The 22,921-nt window shown below is 33.9% G+C and overlaps 2 protein-coding genes across 2 annotated transcripts; one reads left to right on the plus strand and one right to left on the minus strand.

Moving 5' to 3' along the window:
- Positions 1 to 5,287: 5,287 nt before the first annotated feature.
- On the minus strand, positions 5,288 to 7,003 carry LOC126553446 (THAP domain-containing protein 1-like). Its single transcript, XM_050208607.1, has 5 exons — positions 6,930 to 7,003; positions 6,400 to 6,692; positions 6,046 to 6,310; positions 5,806 to 5,976; positions 5,288 to 5,435 (listed from the first exon to the last, which is right to left on the minus strand). The coding sequence occupies exons 1-5, from the start codon at positions 7,001 to 7,003 to the stop codon at positions 5,288 to 5,290; spliced, it is 951 nt and encodes a 316-aa protein (XP_050064564.1).
- Positions 7,004 to 7,794: 791 nt separating this feature from the next.
- On the plus strand, positions 7,795 to 8,576 carry LOC126553451 (uncharacterized). The gene is made up of 3 exons (XM_050208611.1): positions 7,795 to 8,084; positions 8,173 to 8,313; positions 8,391 to 8,576. Exons 1-3 carry the CDS (start codon positions 7,972 to 7,974, stop codon positions 8,569 to 8,571), a joined length of 435 nt encoding a protein of 144 aa, XP_050064568.1. The 5' UTR covers positions 7,795 to 7,971; the 3' UTR covers positions 8,572 to 8,576.
- Positions 8,577 to 22,921: the final 14,345 nt, after the last annotated feature.

Raw genomic sequence — 22,921 nt, forward strand, 5'->3', positions numbered from 1 at the left:
TATCTAGTTGATTTACTACCATTATTTTCATAGTCGTCTAAAGCTTCTACGATGTACAAAAACAATTCTTTGAATGTAATTAATGCATCATGCATCTCAACCCAACGAGTCTCACATAATGTCTTGAGTTTATTTTTTTTTATATTATTTTTTTCATCTGACTAAATTATAGATTAAAGTTTATTGACACGTATTTCAGAAGCAGAAAAAAAAATTGAAATAGTAGAAATAATTCCATTCATATTTATTTGTTGAACTTGAACCATGTCAACCAGGAGTACTAGATATGCCCAGTTATCAATTTCCAATAACAAATGGTCGTTCGTTCCACGAAGAATACTATTTTAAAAACTTCCTGGTGAAAAAAATATTAGACGTAAATGGCTAGCATATTCACCACTCAATGATAAAATATACTGTTTCTCTTGTATGATTTTTGGTTTAGTTAAGGCCAAACAAAATAAATTAGTTTCAACTGGCACACGAGATTGGAAACATATTACTTCAAGCATGTTGAACCATGAATCTTTAAAAGAATATTTAGAGTCTGAAATCAGTCGAGGTCAGTATTCGAATAATAATTGTTTGGATGTCAGCTTCAAATTAACAACAAATAACCAAATTGCAGAAAACAGAAAAATAGTTAGTTATACTTAAAATTCTATTGTATCTAGGAAACAAAACATAGTATTTCGTGGGCATGATGAAAGCTTAACATTAAAGAATCGGGGTAACTTCTTGTTTTTCATTAAAGTTTTATCAAAATACCATGAACCTTTGGCTATTCACTTAAACAAAATTGAAAAATCATCAAAACAGAATAGAATAACATTTTTTTCTGGTCAAACGCAAATTGTTATGCTTCAAATAATGAGTGATTCTATAAGATCAGTCATATTAAAAAAAGTCAAGGATGCTAGAATGTTTGCAGTTATTAGAGATACAATAACTGATATTTCCAAAATGGAACAATTTAAATTTTTTGTAAGGTTTGTAAACGAAGAAGGAATTGTAGAAGAAAGACTTATCGCATTAGAAGTAGCAACGAATGCAACAGTTCTTGGTATGTTTCAACTATTTTGTAAGATTTGTGAAAAACATGGATTAGATTGGAAAAATAATTTATATGCCCAAGCATATGATGGAGCTGCATCGATGCAAGGGCAATATTCTGGTTTAAGAACACTTATACAACAACAATGTTCCAGTGCTAAATATATTTGGTGTTGCGCTCATGTTATGAATTTGGTAATAGTAGATATGAGTGATTCATGTTTGGATACGCGCAATTTTTTTGAAAAAATTCAAGCATTGGTTGAGTATTTTGGAGCAAGAAAACACACAGCTTGTTTTATTAATCATCAAAAACTGCTATATCCTGATCAAGTATGCCGAATATTGAAATTTCTATCTTCTACAGGTTAGACGTCACACAATAGAGCTATAGACGTCATTTATGAAAAATATACTGCTATTGTTGAAAGTTTGAAGGAGTTAAAATTATCAACTGACCGTTCTACTTCATCTCAAGCTATTAGTCAACATAAAAATGTAACTTCCTGACAAATTTGTTTTAATGATGAAATGTATGAAAAATATATTTAAAATAACAACTCCAGTTTAAGTATACATGCAGTCTCCTAAATTAAATTTCATTGAAGCAATGCATTTAATCGATTCAGCTCAAAAACGAATTGAGCAATACAATTGCAAATACAATGAATTAATTGACGAAATTAGCATAGTTGCCAACACACCATCTTCATTATTTAAATCTCAAGTTTACTTTTTTGTATTAGACACAGTTAGTACTGTTTTGAACTCCAGATACTCTCAAGCATAAGAAGTAATAAAGGATTTTAGTCTTTTGTCTGTAGAAAGAATTAAGCTATTTAGTTCACAACAGGATTTTCCTCGGGATAGTTTTGATAATTTAAAATGTTAGATTTCAGAATTAAATATAGAATCCCTTCGAACCGATTATTCAGCATTCTGTAATGCTTATTCTTCATTAACAGCTGGTTTAAATCTTGGAGATACATTACATAGTACCCAAAATTCTGACGATGACTGGTCTGATAATGAAAATCATGATGAAGAAGAACCTACTACTTCAAAGAGCAACAAAGAAAATGCGGCAACTCGACGTAAACAAGTGACGCACCACAATATATAAGGGAGCCTGAAGACCAGCAACGGCAGATGTACCAAAGCTATCAACAACTGAGCACTTTCACGACACTTAGCCACATATTTTGTTTGTTACATGTATTTAATTTATATGCAATAAAGACATATTTCGTTATTAAGTTTAACTTTTATTCAAATTAACTATTTGGATTCAAATCTGATACTGGCACGCAACAGTACACAAAAAAAAAAAATGAATAAAACTAAATAAGACCGTCGTTCACAGAGACGGGATAAAAGTAATAATGACAACGGAATAAAATATGATAATAATATAAATGATAATAATGCTACAACGATACCCGACGACAACGATAGCAGAATAGCGGAGATAGTGGCGACGGATGGCGGCGGATGACCTTGACCGATAGCCGGTCTATTTGAGTCGGTCCGATGGCGATGGTGACTGCGTATACACGGGCATGGCTTCGGTTCGCAGCGGGAGCGGCAATTGGAACCGTTTACGTAAATCGTACCACGACGGTGATGATTTTCAAATAATCACAATAAATTAAGGTCCTTGGGCGGTCGGGCGGTGACACGGGTACATGGTAGCTAGTGGCACGGGGCACACTGTATGGATCACTATGACGCTGTTAGATTTGGTCAGTAAAGGTGACCTGACGCTATATTCACTACGCCCGACTTCAAACCACGACGAGCACGGACGCGGACTGGCTGTGTGTACGGCACGGGCCTGACGCGACACAGAACAACTTGGAGCCTTAGATCTAAAATGGAAAACACCCAGAAGAGGCACTGTGCACGGCGTTACGACAACAAAAAAAACAAAACGAAACGGCCGCGGACGCTGTGGACGCGACACTGAATGTAGACGAGCCCGTTCGCTCGCTTGGCACAGCACCGACTGGTCGAACCGGCCGCGGCTCGCGTGATGTAATCGCAACGGCGGCCGCTTTACGGCCTTTGCACATCGACCGGGCCTCCGCCCGATATAGCCGTACTGGGTCTTTCTGTAAAGGCGCTGAGTTTCGAACAGGAACTAAAGTACTTAGAGACTGGTTAACATACTCAGTAAGTCTTGATAAGGTTTATTGTTTACACTGCTTTTTGTTCGGAATAAATTTACATGATGAATTGGCTAAATCTTGGACCCAGGCTGACTTTTCTACTAGAAAAAATGGAATTTTTGCTATACAAAACCACAGATTCGCTCCAGATCACATTTTATCATCCTTAAAATTTAAACTTAGGGAAACCAATGCTCCAATTTTACCAGTACTAGAACACACAAGACAATTTTAAGTTACCTATAACAGACAAGTTAATTTAGAGTTAATAGAGATTGTACTTTTTCTTGCCCACCATAATTTGGCATTCCGCGGTCATCGAGAACAGTGGACAAATACTATAAAAGGCAACTTCAAAGATTTAGTCATTTTAATGTCAAACAATTCCACTGTCCTGTTTGAACATCAAGCGAAATCACAGCCCTGTTTCGCCGATGGGTCGCGGCGTCCTCGTCGCAGTAGATGTCAACGGTCGTTAATTCGACCGGCTAACAGCGGCCCTCTCTCCCTTCGAACGCAGTATAGCTTTGCTCTTTGGGCCTTGCTGGGGCTCTTACCCGCACACCGATATCATTAAACAAGTTGGAAGATATCCTAGGACTTGCGTACGCTGGTACAGGGCGGCCAAGTCATATCTCGTCTGAACGGTGGCTTATACCTCGTCTCCCGAGCAACCCTTGGAATAAACCGACCGCCCAGCTGTGTCGTCCGGTCGGTGAAAGCCTTGGGCGTAACGGGTTTTCAAGGTCGAAGAGTTGCTGTGATGCTTGATTTTTGCGTTAACCCGGTTGGGGTTGGGCTGGATCCGGCTGCGGAGGCTGGCGTGACCGGGACGCGTGCGCCGACACCGAAGTTTACTAGGGCAGCGCGGGTGTCCGTTGCCACCGCGACAGCACCATGATGCTATACGATAGCTGCGTTCGTTCTAGGTCGCGTCAGATCTCCGCGGCGGAGACCAGACCGAAAAAAGGTAGTTAGAGCACGAGTTGGCGGGCGGTGCCCGACGCGAGTACGGACCTGTTCTATGCTCGCTCGGGCGCGGCCGGTGGGCTTGGGTTCTCTCTGCCTCAATATGACCTTCCTGGCTATCGAACGCATTGCACCCCTTGAAAAGAGGGTCAATCCATGGTCCGTTCTAGGCCTTTCCGGGGAGATGATGCGGGCGCATCAGCGCTCTTCGGCGGGTCTACCGGACCGGGAAATGACAGCATAATGTTGGCGCTATGGCCGGCGGGCGAGGCGTGACCCTTTGTTCGGCGCTTGTCCCTGAGCCACGCGGTGTCTAAGGTACCGGGGCGTTCCTCGTCTGGCATAACTGCCCCATAACTCTTGATCGTCAGGACCGATTTTTGTCGTGATAAGCGTCCAAGCGTGCCTCCCGGATGCATGTTTGGGAGATCGCGAGGGGAAAGTGTGCCAACGACCAGGGTGAACCATGAGTTGGTGCCGGGACATAGTGCGACCTCGGGGATGGTGCGGACTGTGGTCGCGCCTTTCCCATTCGAGTCTCGTCGGTTTGCACGACCTCCCACATTATGCCTGACCCGCTGAGCGGGACGGGACCTCGTTTGAGACCGATATCCGCATTGTCGTCGAATGCATAGCGCTGGTTGGGCGGGAATGGTCGCCTGCATTTTGACGGATCACTTTGTCTTGGAATATACCCGCAAGCGGGACGAATCCGAATTGATCCGAAGGGTCTAGCCAAAATAAGCCTGGTTCGGCTGGGGAGGGCAATGATAGAGCGTTGGTACTCTTCAGCGGGGCTGCCGGACCGGGAATTGGCTGCTTGACATCGGCATTATGGCCGGCTGGCAGGCGGGGCGCGGTCTTGGGCGGCGCCTCGGCTCCGGGCAACGTGCAGACTATGGCGCTGGGGCGTTCCTCGTTAGGAATAATTGTCCCATGAATCCTGATCGTCAGGACCGATTTTTGTCGTGAAAAGCGTCCAAGCGTGCCTCCCGGACGAAGGTTTGGGAGATCGTGAGGGGAAAGCGTGCCAGCGACAAAGACTAACAAGCATAAAATATAGAGCCTCTGTCGCTGGGGTATCTGTCCCCCTCAAGTTATAATTCACCATCAAAATCACAATAGCCAATAAATTTATTAAATTTGTCACTCCATAAAATTTGTTTCCTCAAGGCCATGGCATCTAAACATAAATTGCAGTGTTTGTCTTCAGAACTTAAAGTTTTCAAACTTTCCATGACTTCACTAAATATGCATTTATAGATGAAGTCCAGTTCAATATAGACTTACTGTTTTTTTAAATTAGGACTGATCTAAAATACAACAAATAATTATTAAAATAAAAGTGTTAAAAATAATAGCATTTTAGTTAATTAGGAGACAAGCTTTGGTGAGAAATTTCTATATATGTAATTTATGCTTTATTCTACAGTATTGTCAAAGTAATGTAAAAGCTCTATCGAATTAATGTGCAAGCATGTCAAATTAATACATAAGCTAGCAGTCCTGACAGTGTTGTCGATACCATGAAAAAAGGAGACTTTCAGTTATTAGGTAAGCTAAAAAAATTAATACATCCAAAACCTTCCGCGTTACATTTGCAATTATAAATTACCTTGTATACTCATAAGCTTTAGGCGAGTAATAGTGCAGAGTCAAAGAAAATTCTTTTAATTTTTTACTAAATCTATGTCCAGTAGACGTTTTACCTTTATTTTTAACAACATTTTGGAATATGTCCAAAGTTGTACCATCAAATTTTTCCATTAGTAACTCTTCTGACTCTCTTTCAATTAATTTTTTTTTTTTTAAAACATTTAATAATTTTTTTAAATTTTTGATTGATTTATCTTGCCGTCGAATTCGTTGTTGTAATGATTTAATTTTTTTCTTCAATTCAGATTTAGATGGAGAAAAACTAAGACGCTTTGGTAGACTTATGTTAAATAATGAACGGGCACATGATACTTTAGATGGTGTAATTAACAATGGTATTGGTGGTGTTGAATTCTGTGTTAAAAAGTTACATTCTTGAATATTTGAAGTCGATTTAAGTGGTGAAATAATTTTGACTGAAGTACTATCATCCATAACACGACCAACATCATTATGTACTTCTTCTACAAAACATGTTCATGTAAAATCATAAATAATTTAAAATAGATATCAATAAACATTTTTTAATTATATAAAAGTATTTATAAATTACCTGATTCATTAGTTTCAGTACAAAGATTATAAGAGCTACATCCAGCTACTTGAAATGGGTCAACCTCAAAACACTGCATTTTAGCTTTTGATATTATATCTGAGTAGTTTGGAAAAATTGAAGGGATAGCCGTTTCCTTGAGTTTTAGCAAATAGCTACCACCACAATTTTGTTCAAAATCATTTTGATGAAAATGATCACTACATACTTTACTATGTTTGGTCGGGATAAACCCTTTTCGGCCAACTGCATTTACCCATTGCTGATTTCTTTCAGCATTTTTCAGTGGGAACCTATGTATAAAACTACAACAAACAAATTTACAAATTTAATATGACGTATAACATGATATGTTCTGTTTTAATTGAAATAACAAAAAATAATAAAATTAAATAATTTACTTTAATGATAATTTACTAAAAACTATATGTATTGTTTAACCCTTGTGTAGGTAAATAATTCCCATATTATACATTAAATAAAGAAAATTCATATTGTATATTCGTATAAAATATCCAAAGATTACTTACGAGAAAAAGTGTATTTTTCGAGCACCTGGTTTTGAACGATTTGTACACAAGTGCACACTGCAGGAGCACACCATAATGTATTTGGATATAAAAACTGTACAATAAATATAATTTACAACATAATTTTAATTTTAAAACAGACTCAAATACCAAAATTGTTAAGTTACAGAAAACCACAAGGCAACTGTCAATTACAACTCTCAATTACAACAGTCGACAGTCAACAACTTAAAATTTGTCATTGTAGCAAAAGAGAAGTCTTTCAACAGGAGCTACTTTACTGAGTTTACTGCTTACTTATTCTTTTTTCTATGTTTTACTGATGACTGACGAGTTTAAGAAAGTGTAGTTTACCGTTAACGTTAAACAAATAACAATCACAGAAATCTGTTTTAATTCAATTTTAAAACTGATATCACAAGGATTGATAACATCCATATTTTGAAAACAATGCCCAACCTGCATATGGCGACCAGGCGTCATATTTGTATGCATAGTCCATACAGAGTCGGCTATCTAGTTTATATTATATATCTATGGTTCGGACCCCTTCCAATTAAATTATCTTAATGCTTTTTTTTTCAACTAACTATTTTTAATTTGGCCTGCGTTGCGCAATCCATATCACTAATTTTTAGGTCGATAATAAGACTTATCAGTTATATGCGTGTGGTCGACTGTCGTCGATATAATACATACTATTATAAACTGTTTGTTCGAGCGAACGTACGTATTTAAAATATTATAATATGCCTCACCGCCGACCGACACACACACACACAAGCAGACACAATGTACCTGTGAATTTTATTATTGTTATTTATGTTTAATAGGGGAGATTAGTGTGACGTCACAATCTACAATGATAACGCGTCTGGTTCCAAACAATCTGTTATCACGGTTCATTCCATAAGAAATGCATTGACCGTTTATTTTTTTTAATTCTTTTGGTTTTTAACCCTTTAAAGTTGATTTCTTATTTTTTAAACTGAATTTATAGTGTTGTATATATCAGAAACTTTAGGTTTTAGGTCTTTTAATCATGATCAACTACTGGGCACCCCAGTGTTCACATAATTCTGTAAGAGAATCGTGTTTTTTTTTTCGTTTTCCGACAGATGTGACACTACGCAATTCTTGGGCGAGTTTAGTTAGGTAAGCTTTATTGCTTATTATATTATTGTGTTACTTATACTATTAATTCTATAATAATATAATAATATTATTATAATTGTTTTATTAGGAGGGCAGATTCTATTCCATCAAATAATAGCCGATTGTGTAGCTGTCATTTTAAAAATGGTTTGAAAGGGAACAGTCCGTCTATATTTGCTTGGAATGAAAACAAAATAATGCATTTTGTTTCCCCTGAAAAACATAAAAGGTAATTTTTATTGTAACATATCATATTTATAATTATTATACACTATTTACATCTTACATGAATACTTATTAATTTAGAACTAAAACAGTAAGGTGTAATGTCGAAGAACAATATGATAATACTGCTGCAAGTGGTTCAATTATTAATAAAGAATCTAATACTGAAAGTGCTGATTTAATTGTCGAAGAAAATACAATTCTGGAGAAAAATGTTGAATGTTATTTTTTGAAAAAGGAAAATGAAGACTTAAAAAAATAAATTGAGATCTTAAAAAGACATCCATTTTTTCATTATTCAATTTCAAAAAATGATAATATGTTTCAATATTATACTGGGTTAAATGAAGATATGTTTGAAATAATTGTGACACTGTGTTCAAACATTACACTTAATTATTACTTAGGTTGGAATGTCACTTGTTTTTCATTAAAGGATCAAATACTTTTGACTCTAATGAAATTAAAATTAAACTTAGGTCATAAAGACTTAGCTTTTAGATTTAATACCAGTTCATCAACTGTATCTAATATTACTTTAACTTTTATTATTTGATTACATGATATATTATTCAAGTCTCTAATGGACAATGTTCCATCTCAACTGAAAAATCAACTTTGCTTACCTAACTGTTTTCAAAGTTTCCAAAATTGCCGTATGATTATTGATTTTACTGAGGTATCGTGTGATATACCTAAACAATTAGATCAACAAAAGTTGACTTATAGTAATTATAAACATAGAAATACTCTTAAAGGATTAATAGGTATAGCACCTAGTGGGGTCATAACTTTTGTGAGTAAACTTTATCCGGGATCAATTTCAGATAAAAAAATTGTAGCTGATTGTGGAGTTTTAAATATATTTCAACCAGGTGATCTAATTCTTGCCGATAAAGGCTTTCTTATTTCTGATCTTCTTTCTAGTGGAGTTAACTTAAATATTCCATCATTTTTAGTTTCACCTCAATTTACTCTGAGTGAAGTTGTAAAAACCAAAAATATTGTAAAAGCTCGGATTCATGTGGAACGTGCAATACAAAGGTTAAAAGAGTACCATATTTTGTCCCATATTCCTAAATTTTTGTATGTAAAAACTTCAATTGTTTTTCAATTATGTTCAGCATTGGTTAATTTTAGAAAACCTTTATTAAAAGAAATAGACAACTTATATATTTCTGATTATTAATTTCTTTTATAATGTAATAATTAAAGTAGGTAGGTACATATATTATATAACAAAAAAATTGTATGATTTACAATAGTGTATTAAGTAAGAAGTAATATGTAAATAAATTGTATTATTATTTATTAGATTATAATATAATATTTTAATAATGAAATTGTTTAAACTGTTTCATGTTTAATTTGTATTTGTATTGTTTTTTAATAACCATTGAATGTATACTGAAAAATAAAAATCAATTAAGCTGTCAATATTTGTAACCCAGTTAACATTTTTTTCAATTTCCACAGCTACTATACATTTAGTAGTCCAAATGATTAAAATACAACTGTCAGATTTAGTTAAATAGATTTGACCTTGAATTTGATCAAAATATTCATGTTTTATATTTAATTTATAATTATTTATATCTGCATCAAAGTATTTTATGTAATCTGAGTTGTCTGACAAACACTGTTTTAAATCTTGATTGCGATACTTAAATGGACATTTGATTTCAATACAATATTTTTTATTATTTATAGTAGCAAGTCCATCAGGACTTGCACCTATTACTCCTACTTCATGAATCCAAATACCAGTAGATAAAACATCAATTTTATATTTGTTTTTAAATTCATTTAAAGCCACTTCTTCATGATTTTTACCCCATTGAATAGATCTTAATGAATTAAGATTGTAATTGCCCAAAAGTGTTTTTAATAATGATGGTGGAAACTTGTTTCGATGAATGCATTTCAGAACTTTGAGGAAATTGCTTGCAGTAATTCTATATTGTCTTTGAAGGGACCATTTTATATTTTCTGATTGGCCGGTTGTGTATGTAGCTATTTTTTCTATTTTATTTTGGTCTAATTTAAATAAATTAGAAATAAATTCTTTTTTATTGATAGCACATTCAAATTCTTTAGAAAATAGTATAGACTCTAATGGTGGTAAATTTACAATATCATTTATATGGTTAAAAGGTTCGGGTTTCAGTAACCAAGAAAATGGTTACTTAGTTTAAGCTTTTCGAAAAATAGTTTTTTTAAATCGCAGTTAGTACTTTTAATTATAGAGAAATTATCTGAGTAGAGATCATCGATAGATTTTACAATATCATAATCAACTTTTCTTTTCTTTTTCCAAGAGCATTCAGAGTCAGTAACCGATATCTGTTTATGGGCATGTAATAATAAAGCCATCATATGGCTACATTTAGTTTGTCCTACTGCACATGAGCATTTAGCATATTCTACAGAATTATTCTTTATACAAATCTGAAATATTAAGAAAAAGAAATCTTGTAAATGTGTAATATAACTTATAATTTTGTAAAATAATAGAGGCACAACTAGAGATGTTTGATAAATCTTAAAAAGTTATATACCTAGTTATTTTTACATTAGTAATTGCACAACTTTAATGAAATCTAAATCAATAAATAAAAACTAAGTTCACCTCAACATCATTTAATTTATTTTTCATGCTAGAATGCACATTTTCTTTTAAAATTCCCAAAACAAAATTGCAACTGTGGACATTTATACTTTCAAAATGGTTTTCGCCTTTAGCAATAATCTTAGAATCACTAATAAATTCAATTATCTTATGAATTTTTATTATTGATGCCATGTTTTAAAGTAACTAGAAAATATAAGTAGGTACATTGTAAAGATTTTATGTTATTCATGTTAAAAATTAAATATAAACAAATTCTAACACTAAACAGCAAATAAATAAGTAAAATTTAATTTTTTTTTTTATGCTAAATAATTAATAATTTGAACACTACTGAACATATAATAATATAATGTATATAAATTAAATATTATTATATGCTATACATAACTTTTGACCAAGCATGTCAAACATTAAGAATAAACTGGGCCAAGAATATTGAACAGAAAACTATGCAAATCAATTGAAAAAACGAACAGAGTCTGTTCAGTGTTTGACATGCTTGCTTTATATGACATAAGTTTTAAATATAAAAGTGAATCTACCTACATAAATATTGGTTAAATATATATTTCAATATGCATACAATACTATAAAATCAGTTAAAAAACTAAGAAAGCAATTTTAAATTATGAAAAAACCAAAAGAATTAAAAAAAATAAACGGTCAATGCATTTCTTATGGAATGAACCGTGATAACAGTTTGTTTGGAACCAGACGTGTTATCATTGTAGATTGTGACGTAACGACTAATCTCCCCTATTTTTATCTGTTCCGTGTATTATATAACAATGTGCCAATTATTATTATGATATTTATTATCCCTAACGCCGTCGCCGCGGCTGGCTAGGCGAGCTTCGTTAACACGGCCGCCGTGACACTTTTGTCTTCCTCCACCCGTCGTCGCAGTAAGTCCGCCGTGAATAATATTATATAATATCACCTATACCAGGGGTGGCGAACCTTTTTTGGGTCAAGTGCCAAAATTTAAAATCAAGTTTTTTGGAATATGCTCGCGTGCCAAAAAAAAAAAAAAAAATGAATTTTACTAGGTAAGATGAAAAAAAAAGCATGCAATAATTACACACATTTTATTAGGTATATAATTTAATAAATAAATAGTATATATGTAAAGTTTTATTACAAACTTATAAATTTGATTCTAAAAATTTCTCATAGGTACTAAACTTTTAAATATAATTTTTTTTTAAGATAAATAATATTTGCGTGCCACTGAAATTTGGTCAACGTGCCACTTCTGGCACGCGTGCCATAGGTTCGCCACCCCTGACCTATACTGATACAATTTGTTTTATATTAATATTATTATTGTAAATCGTACTGGCGCTAATCATCATTTTTATACCCTTTTTTTTATATACTACATATACTCGATATACCTACCTACAAATTTTTGTACCATATTGCGTGGGCGCTGTAGTAAACCGACGTTTTTAGTATAAAAACGTAGTTCCGAAGTCCAGTGGCCTATAACCATATCACGCCACCGAGTCGGACCACTAATGCCGTTTCCTGATTGGATTAGACACATCACGCCACTTCATAGACGTAGATCATCCGATTCTCCATCACGGCATGTACCATATAAATATGAGTCCTCATCATAGATTTAATTAGAGTTAGTTAGAGTTAGCTAAGAGTCGGTTAGACCAAGTTAGTGTTGTCACTCGCTCTCCGGTAGCTAAGTACTTGTGCTTACGCTAACGAAAGCCTTTTCATTATTGTTTTATAAGTTAATAAACGTATCAATTGTCTTATTAATTTATTGTTAACTTATATATACCTCAACTCTCCAACCTACGACGGAACGTGCATTCGTCGTAAAAGAAGCGTGCAGTAACTATCACTGGTTACTACATAAAATTTGGTGTCAGGTGTGGGGTCATACTTCATCAAACGAAATTTTTTTGAGTCAAATCAAAAAATAAGTACTTTGAGACCCACCGACGAAACCACGTTCACGACAGGAAGGAGAACAGAGAGAATTCAAACGGTCTAGTCCAGGGAGGACAGAAATCAAATTCCAGAAGGACGGAAGTCAACTTTTCAAACGATCCACGGATAAAGATGCAAGCTCTGTAAGTCATTTGAATAATATATTGTATATTGTATGTCTGACAGAGATCCCAAAAATTGGCAAGTAGTATCATATAATCCGGAAACATTTAAAATAAAAATGGTTAACCCAGAAAAATTAAATTTACAAGGGGCAACCGCATTGGTTCCAGCTTTTTCGGGAGGAACAGAGTCCGATTTAGTTTCTTTCTTGGCTAAATGCGAGTTCATTTTTAATAATATTTCCGATACTATAAAACCTAATATATTAGAACTTAGAAGCGATACTATCACAATTAACGGGTAAAGCATTATCGGCCGTGAGGTATAAAAAAATTACTACCTGGGATGAATTAAAAAAATTATTTAAAACCGTTTTTGGATCGACACATTCAGTGTCTTACTTACAAGTACAGTTAAGTCAAATGCGTCAGAACGCAAAAGAATCAGTTAAAGATTTTTCTATTAGAATTGAAGAAACAGCCCATGCATTAATGAACGCGTTAACGGTAGGTAGGGACGCAGTAGAATCAGAAATAATAGCGCAAACAGTGCGAGCTCACGCACTAAGCGTATTCATAGCGGGTATCCCACAAACTATCGGTTTATTATTAAAAGCGCGTAACATACAAGGTTTCGAAGAAGCCGTTTTAATTGCAATGGAAGAGGAAACAACAACAGAATTTTATAATAGTATAAACGGGTATAACAAAACACCGAATTATAAAAATAAAGTTGATAAAAAAAACACTAGAGATAAAAGCGCGATTAAATGCCATCGTTGTGAGAAATTTGGTCATTATGCTAATGAATGTAGAACAAGCGAGCATAAGCTAGCTACTTTCAAAAATCCGAATAATGGACAAAGTCCAAAGACCGAATTTAAACGCGAATATTCTAGTAAATTCTGTAAATATTGTAGAAAAAAGAATCACGATATAAGTGAGTGTCGTAAATTAAAACGTAACGGACAAGATGAAACCGTAGAAAGAAATAGTCAGGAAAATCACGATAGGTCTATCAGTGAAATACAATCGGGAAGTAACGTTCGTATTATAACACCAATAACCCAGGAACATATTACGTGTTTTTCGGATAAATTTGTTAAAAACGAAATTAAATTTTTAATTGATAGTGGTTCGGAAATGAACATTATAAAAATTTCGAGTTTAAAAGGTCACATAATCGTGAATGAAAAAGATAAGAAAAAGATTAAGGGCATTAATGCAAGTCCAGTAGAAACAGTAGGATCTGTGGTAATTCCAATTTACATTAACAAACAACTTTTTACAGTTAAATTCGATATTGTATACGATGATTTTCCAATACCTGAAGCAGGTATAATAGGCATAACATTTTTGAAATTAACAAAGTCGTATTAGATTGGGATAAGGAAATATTAATAATACCAGAAAAAAAAGAAATCGATAATAACGCGTTAATTATTCCACCGCGAAGTAACTGCGTTTTACAAATTAGAGCGGACGAACAAATTAAACACGAATTTATTACGATAAAAAAATACGAGATTAACGAGGACGTAATTATAGCTAATAGTATCAGTCCAGTAAAAGGCGATAAAATTATAAGTAATATAGTAAATATATCGGAGCAACCATTTATTATCGATCAATTAACCACGAGTAATCTAAAGTGGGAACCTTTTAATGATTGTGTTTTTATTGCTAACGAAGAAAAATACGCGGATAATAAAATTAGAAAAATTAAGGAAACTATTAAAACGGAACACCTTAACAACGAGGAACGTGATAGTATAATAGACCTTTGTAGCCGTTTTTCTGATTTATTTTTCTTTGAAGGTGATCAATTAGGCGCTACTGATATAGTTACACATAAAATTAACACTCCTAGGTGCGTTAAACCGATAAATATACGTCCATATAGGTTACCACATGCATATCAAGATGAGATAGAGAGACAAATAAAAGAAATGAAAGAAGCTAATATTATACGTGACTCGGTATCACCGTTTAATTTTCCTTTGGTAGTCGTTAAAAAGAAAAAAGATGCAGAAGGGAAACAAAAAATGCGAGTATGCGTAGATTTTAGGAAACTTAACGAGGTCACTGAAAACGAAGCGTATGGGTTACCAAATATTCTAGAAATATTGGAATCATTAGGTTCATCAAAATACTTTTCGACTTTAGACCTTGCGAGCGGTTATCATCAAATAATGGTAGATAAGGGGGACACGCATAAAACAGCTTTTTCTACAAAATCAGGTCATTACGAGTTTTTGAGATTACCATTTGGACTTAGTTCTGCGCCTGCAACGTTTACACGGGCAATGAAAGCAATTTTAATGGGTTTAGAGGAGTTATGTACGGCGTATCTAGACGACATCGTCGTCCATGGGTCAAGTTTACGTGACCACCAAAATAAATTAGAACAAGTATTCACACGTCTGAGATCGCATAAACTTAAGTTACAGCCAGCGAAATGTGCGTTCTTACGTAAAGAGGTGGTATATTTGGGGCATTTGATTAGCGAAAACGGGGTAACACCAGATCCGAATAAATTAAGTTGTATTAAAGATTATCCGAGACCTTTAACTGAGAAGGACGTTAAATCCTTCTTAGGTTTACTTAATTATTACCGCCGATTCGTGGACAACTTCGCCAAAATTGCTAAACCTCTTACGAACTTATTGAAAAAGAACACACCATTCGTATGGACTGACATGTGTGAAGACGCTTTCCAAGAATTAAAAAAAGCATTAATGAACCCACCTTTATTAGTATACCCTAACTGGGAGAACGGGAATTTTAACTTAATGACGGATGCAAGTCAATATGCTATTGGGGCCGTCCTTTCACAAGGGGAGGTACCAAAAGATCAACCAGTAGCTTATGCAAGTAGAACGTTAAATAAGGCCGAAACGAATTACAGTGTAATTCAAAAAGAATTGTTAGCGATAGTATGGGCAGTTAAATATTTTAGGCCGTACCTATACGGAAAAAAATTTAAAATAATAACTGACCATCGACCATTAACATATTTATTTAATATAAAAGATGTTTCATCTCAATTAATGCGCTGGCGTTTACAACTCGAAGAGTACGATTACGAAATTATTTATAGAGCGGGACCACAGCATGCAAACGCGGACTGTTTATCACGTATACACGTAGTTACAAATAATGAGCCAATTAACGATTTCGATGAATTTAAAAAGGCGGAAAATAAACCGATATTTAATTCTAAAATCAAAGAAATAGAAGGCAGTATTAAACACGCGAAACCCGACGAAAACGTAATTTTACCTATATCAAGCGATAAAATAATAACGCATCCGGCGATAAGAGAGATTATTAGTAGTAACAATTTACTAGGTCAAATAACGTTTAATAAAAGTAATTTTTTCGTTGTTAAACAATTAGACAAGTTAATAATATTTTATAATTTAAAAAATAATTATTATACAGAAATGAACGCAGAGCAATATTATAACGCGATAGCCGAAATTAAGTTATTCTGTGTCGGTGAACAAATTAAACAATTTTCAATCATTAGATTAGAAGGGTTAACGACATTGACCTGTTTCGAGCGCATACGCGCAATGTTTCGTTTTGTTTTTAAAAACACTGATATAGAAGTAACGATATATAAAGAACAATGTTTTACGGAAGACGAAAAAAATCAAATAATTAAAGAGTATCATGACACATTAGTAGGGGGGCACCAAGGTACTTCCCGTACAATAAAAAGATTAAAAATGAAATATCAATGGAAAAATTTGAAACAAGATGTAAAAAATTACATTAAAAAATGCATTATTTGTCAGGAAAACAAATCGGGTAAAAAAACAAAACAACCTATGTTAATTACTTCTACCGTAACTACTACGTTTCATAAAATATGTTTAGACATAGTAGGACCATTACCCGTAACAAGTTCAGGTAACTCGTATATTTTAACTATACAGGATGAATTGTCGCGTTATGGCGTAGCCATAGCGTTAGCCTCCACAGACGCAACGACAGTAGCACAAGCATTCGTAGAATGTTTTATATGTATCTATGGTATACCAGTTACTATTCTAACAGATTGTGGTACCAATTTCTTATCAAATTTGTTTAAAGACGTTTGTAAATTATTGAAAATTGAGAAAACTAAAACAACTCCGTGGCATCCCCAATCAAATGGTTATTTGGAACGATCACATTTAACTTTGAAAACGTACTTACGCAGTTTCGTAGACAAAGATAATAATTGGGACGCGTTAATTAGTTATGCTATGTTTTGCTATAATACCACGGTGCATACTTCAACGAATTATACTCCGTACGAGTTAGTTTTCGGGAAAAAACCAATAATTCCGACACGTTTTTTTCAAACGACTGAACCACAATATAATTATGATAATTACGCGTTAGATTTAAAAAGAATAATGCAGGAAACACATAAGATAGCAAGGGAAAATCTAATAAAAAAGAAAGATTCCAATAAGCAATATTATGACCAAAACGCAAACATATTAGAATTACACGTAGGAGATAAAGTGTTACTAAAAGAACAGAACAAGAAAAACGCATTATGTTTTAATTGGTCAGGGCCGTACGAGGTGATAATGATTCACGACAATGAAAATATAACAATAAAGAAAGGGAGGAAGGACTACAGGATCCACATTAATAATACAAAAAAATATTTCGAGACCGATTTATGAACACTTCAGGTGTCATAACATATTTATATATATAGCTGTAGGATCCTCTAAGTTTTTTTTATTTGTTATAAGTAATCATAGTCATATCATTATCATTAGTATTAATTAGTAAATGGGTTTTTGTTTTAGAAATATAATTATTCTAAGTCACATGTCTGTTGTTTTGTTATAGTACAAATAAAAACAGCAAGTTCGTTATTATGGATTTCGAATTCGGAATGCTTGACAGAACAAACATTGTACTAATTTCGGGCGCTCTGTCTAACAGTTTGGACCGTTATAGGACAATCAAAATTGAAGGGAGACCTCTACTACTTACAAAAAGTAGACAAGTCAAAACTATGGGGGAAAATGACGTATTAAGAGCAATTAAAGAAATCTGTAGAATTTTCAAAGATAAAGAAGAACTGTTATTTCCGGTTTTAAGACAAATGCAAGAAAGCATTAATACGGTAAACAGCAATCTAAACGTTAAATGCATTAAGAGATATCTAGATAAGAACCAAACTAAACCGATTATTGTATTCTGGAATGGGAGTACAGATAAAGAAATAATGACACGTTTAGGTATGGGAAATTACCCTATGTTAGAGATAACTAGTTACGACGAGAGGAATAATCAAATTTTTTATTTACAACTAAAAAACATTAGGACTAAACAAGTAATTGTCTCCGAAGAAATTGGGCACGTCGAGAAAGGGGGGAGGTTACTTAATTTAACGGAAACGCACAACCAAATATGTAACAAAAATCATGCGATAACATACGCGCATGACCCTTGTACCGACGTGACCATTACTAAATGCTTGTTTGATAAATTGTTCCGCGTATGTAATAAAAAACGGATTAATATCGTAAATTATTTGTAAAAGAAAAAAAAACGATTATAATTATATATTAAGAAAAATATTTAATTTAATTTTATCTATAATGTACACCATTTCAGAATAACGATTGTATTATTGGTTGCTTGTCGTTCCATTTACGGCACCGAAAGATATACTGACGAGAGAATCTTATCACATTCCGGTTTGTTTTTCGAAAACCAAGGTCCGATAAAATTTATGACGACAAAGTGGGACCTTGTGGCTTTCTATGATATCTCAGCATTTCGCCAACGTATCAAATTAATTAACAATTTTATGGAGACGACCAATAGTGTTTGTGCTCTTTTTCAGGAACAAAAAATTGATCTAACCAATTGCGAAACCAATTTCGAATTAAGTAAATTATTGGTTTATACAACAGAGGAAAAAAAAAGAGTGATTTTCGAATCTATAAATCATTCTCGAATTTCGAAAAGGGGGATCCCATATAAAGCAATAGCGAGAGCGGCTCAAATTCTATTTGGGTTGTGCGATCGTTTTTGTGTTCAAAGAACAAATACTGTTGTTAACCAATTAACCGATAGTAATAGCACGGAAGCTAATTTTCTAGAAAAGCAAGTTAAAGTAATTAAACTCGACAGGGATGAGGGCCCAAAGGTATTAATTAACAGCAACAAAGATTTAGTTGAACTGCGAAATATGACGTCAGAAGCTAATATGAGAAGCTTTCTAGCATATCATTTTATTCAAATCAATCTAATATTAGAATTATATAAAGCCGAGACCGATATATTATTCGACGTCATACAAGCAGCCAAAGTAGGATTAATACACCCAAGCTTATTAACCCCTAAAGAGTTACTAAAACAGCTTTTAAATATTAAGGTAGGGATGCCAAGTGGTACAGACTTACCCATAGATTTAAATGAAAGTAATGTACAAGAAATGATACCCCTATCAGACATAACGATATATTATTCAAATGACAAAATTGTTTTTATTTTAAATATACCTTTAGTGTATCAATACGAATTGACACTTTTTCAGCTAATACCTTTACCAGATTGTAATAATAATAATTGTGTTTATATAAAACCTAATTATAAGTATTTAGCCGTAAGTAAATCTAAAGAAATGTATTCAGTCTATGATGAAATTGACCAAAGCCTTTGTAAACATGCCGGCGATTTCCTTTTATGTCCTGAAATTTATCCTTTACATCCTAGAAGCGGACGTCCTATATGTGAGGTGCTTTTACTACAAGAGCCAAAAGAGGTTCCAGACAGTTGCGAAATCATGCAAGTGCAGTTGCGAGCAAATCTATTTCACAAATTGAAGTTCAAAAACGAATGGATCTATGCTACACCAGGAGAAACCATATTCATTACATGCGACCAAGACAAGAGAAGTACAAATCATTTCCTAGAAGGAGTAGGTATATTATCTTTAAACGAAACGTGTAAAGCCTATGCGTCACGCGACCTATTGATTCCACATAAAGTCGAAACAGATATCGAACTAATTGATTTTGTACCAAATTCTCAAATTAAAGAACCTGAAGATCGATATGCTAAGTTAACGACTAATATTTTGGAAAATAAGCATATTCGAACCAACCAGATGTTCGATTTAAATATAGTCGCTAAGTCAACAACGGAAATTAAAGAAATGGTGATCAAAGATGCCAAGACAGAACAAATACGAAATAGTAAACGCAGACACGACTATTTATTATATGTAATTAGTACAATAACAATTATCTGTATTGTTCTAACTATAATAAGATGCACAGAAAAACAACCATGGTGCACAATAAGCAGTACCAGGAGACCCAGACGAAATATCGCAACAGATCCAGAAGTAGAATTATGGCATTTTCAAACTCCAGTACAAGTCGAAGAACCATACCCGACAGAACCAAACGAAGACGCTCCAGCAACTAATCGAACACAGGACCCGATCAAGGACGACATTATTCCATTACCATCCGCACCTCAGATCAAGACAAGGTATTCCGTGTACCCCACCCCGATGTGATACGGAGTATCGTCTTATAGGGGAGGAATGTAGTAAACCGACGTTTTTAGTATAAAAACGTAGTTCCGAAGTCCAGTGGCCTATAACCATATCACGCCACCGAGTCGGACCACTAATGCCGTTTCCTGATTGGATTAGACACATCACGCCACTTCATAGACGTAGATCATCCGATTCTCCATCACGGCATGTACCATATAAATATGAGTCCTCATCATAGATTTAATTAGAGTTAGTTAGAGTTAGCTAAGAGTCGGTTAGACCAAGTTAGTGTTGTCACTCGCTCTCCGGTAGCTAAGTACTTGTGCTTACGCTAACGAAAGCCTTTTCATTATTGTTTTATAAGTTAATAAACGTATCAATTGTCTTATTAATTTATTGTTAACTTATATATACCTCAACTCTCCAACCTACGACGGAACGTGCATTCGTCGTAAAAGAAGCGTGCAGTAACTATCACTGGTTACTACAGCGCTAATCGCCACAACATATTAATAAATTGCATTAATTTTCTTTTATATTTACATGTGCGCAAATCGCCGCGTTATTATTCCATTATTATTATATTTTTTTTGTATTACAATTTGCCGTCTTACCTACTATTGATTTATTGTAATTATACTTAGTTGTGTGTGAATTTTATTGAGTGTGTAGGTAGCAACTGGCCAGCAGTGCTCCGACAATCTGTGAGTTTTTATTTATTTATTTTTGTATTTATTATTATAATTGTTAATTATTATAACGAGCCAAAAGGTTGTTTTTCAATATTATTACTAAGAGTTTGCAGCTCGAATAGCTGCTATTATATTATTATTATTGTTATCTATTAATCTATATCACAGTTATATTCTGTTGTGCCATAAGGGCTTATATATACTTACTATTATTTTGTCGTGCCATAAGGGCCGTATTATATTTATTTTCATTTTATACTGGCATTATACTTACTTGGATTACTCAAGTAAGTTGAAACATAAATGTAACTTATTTTCTCGTATTATATTAATGATTTAATGATAATTGGTTATTTACTTAGCTGCTCGTAGGACACTGTTTAATGAGTCAATTGTTTCTGATGTCAACGAAGAAACTGAAATTATTACATTGTCATCTATGATATACATTGTGAACCATTATTGACTTCTGTGTCAAGTATGATTACCAAATTTATCTTTTTTTTAAATGTGAGTAATATGATTTCTGCTCTTTTGATTTTAGTTGTAGCAAAACCGAATTCAAATGTTGATTCACCTCCATCAATGAATACATCGATGAAATGTCCATAAGATGTGGAATTCATTTTAATGGTCAGCGTCTTCAAGGGTATATCAGTGTTGGACACAAGATTAACGATTCCGATACCATGATTGAAGCTACAGAAGCTCTGGTTTTTTTAGTTGTTGCTTTAAATTCCCACTGGAAGATCCCAGTTGGTTATTTTTTTATTCATGGACTAACTGCAGAAGAAAAGGCCAACTTACTCAAGACAATACTAATTAATATACATGGCACAGGTGCAATTGTCAAAACACTTATGTTTGATGGAGCTGCCTCTAATATTTCTATGGCCAGACATTTAGGGGCGGATCTATATAGTAGTACACCATGGTTTTCACACCCATCGACCAATGTAGAAATTTGTATATTTTTGGACCCAGCTCACATGGTAAAACTGATTAGAAATACCCTTGGTGATCATGGTGTATTGTATGATGCCAATGATAATGCTATTGAATGGATATACATAACAGAATTAGTAAAACTACAAGAAGATGAGGGAGTTCATTTAGCCACTAAAGTTAGACGCAGGCACGTTAATTACAAAAAGGAAATAATGAAGGTTCGATTGGCTACGCAAGTGTTCAGCAATAGTATTGCTGATGCTCTGTTTTATTGTAAGTTGAAAAAAATTGCTAATTTTGAAAACTGTGAATCTACAATAACATTTTGTAAAAATATAAATGATATATTCGATTTTTTAAATACCCGAAATTTTTTGAGCAAACTCAACATAAGAGACCTCTGTATTTAGAACATCACGAAAATATAAAACAATTTATTAGTTCATCTATAGTTTATTTAAATTCAATAAAGGATATAAATCATTCATCTATACTAACATCTCCACGAAAAACTGGATTTAATGGGCTAATTGTGTGTCTTAGAAGTATAGGCAGGTTGTTTGACAATGTAGTTAAGACCGGACAGTTAAGTTATATCCTTTCTTATAAAATATCTCAAGACCATATAGAGATGCTATTTTCAGCTATTAGGTCAAAAGGAGGCTTCAAGTTTGAAGCTGCCTATAAAATATTATTGGTACGCAGTGAACTATCTATCTCCGAAAATGCAA

The sequence above is a fragment of the Aphis gossypii genome, unplaced genomic scaffold (assembly GCF_020184175.1).
Source record: "Aphis gossypii isolate Hap1 unplaced genomic scaffold, ASM2018417v2 Contig00248, whole genome shotgun sequence".
NCBI classification, from domain to species: domain Eukaryota; kingdom Metazoa; phylum Arthropoda; class Insecta; order Hemiptera; family Aphididae; genus Aphis; species Aphis gossypii.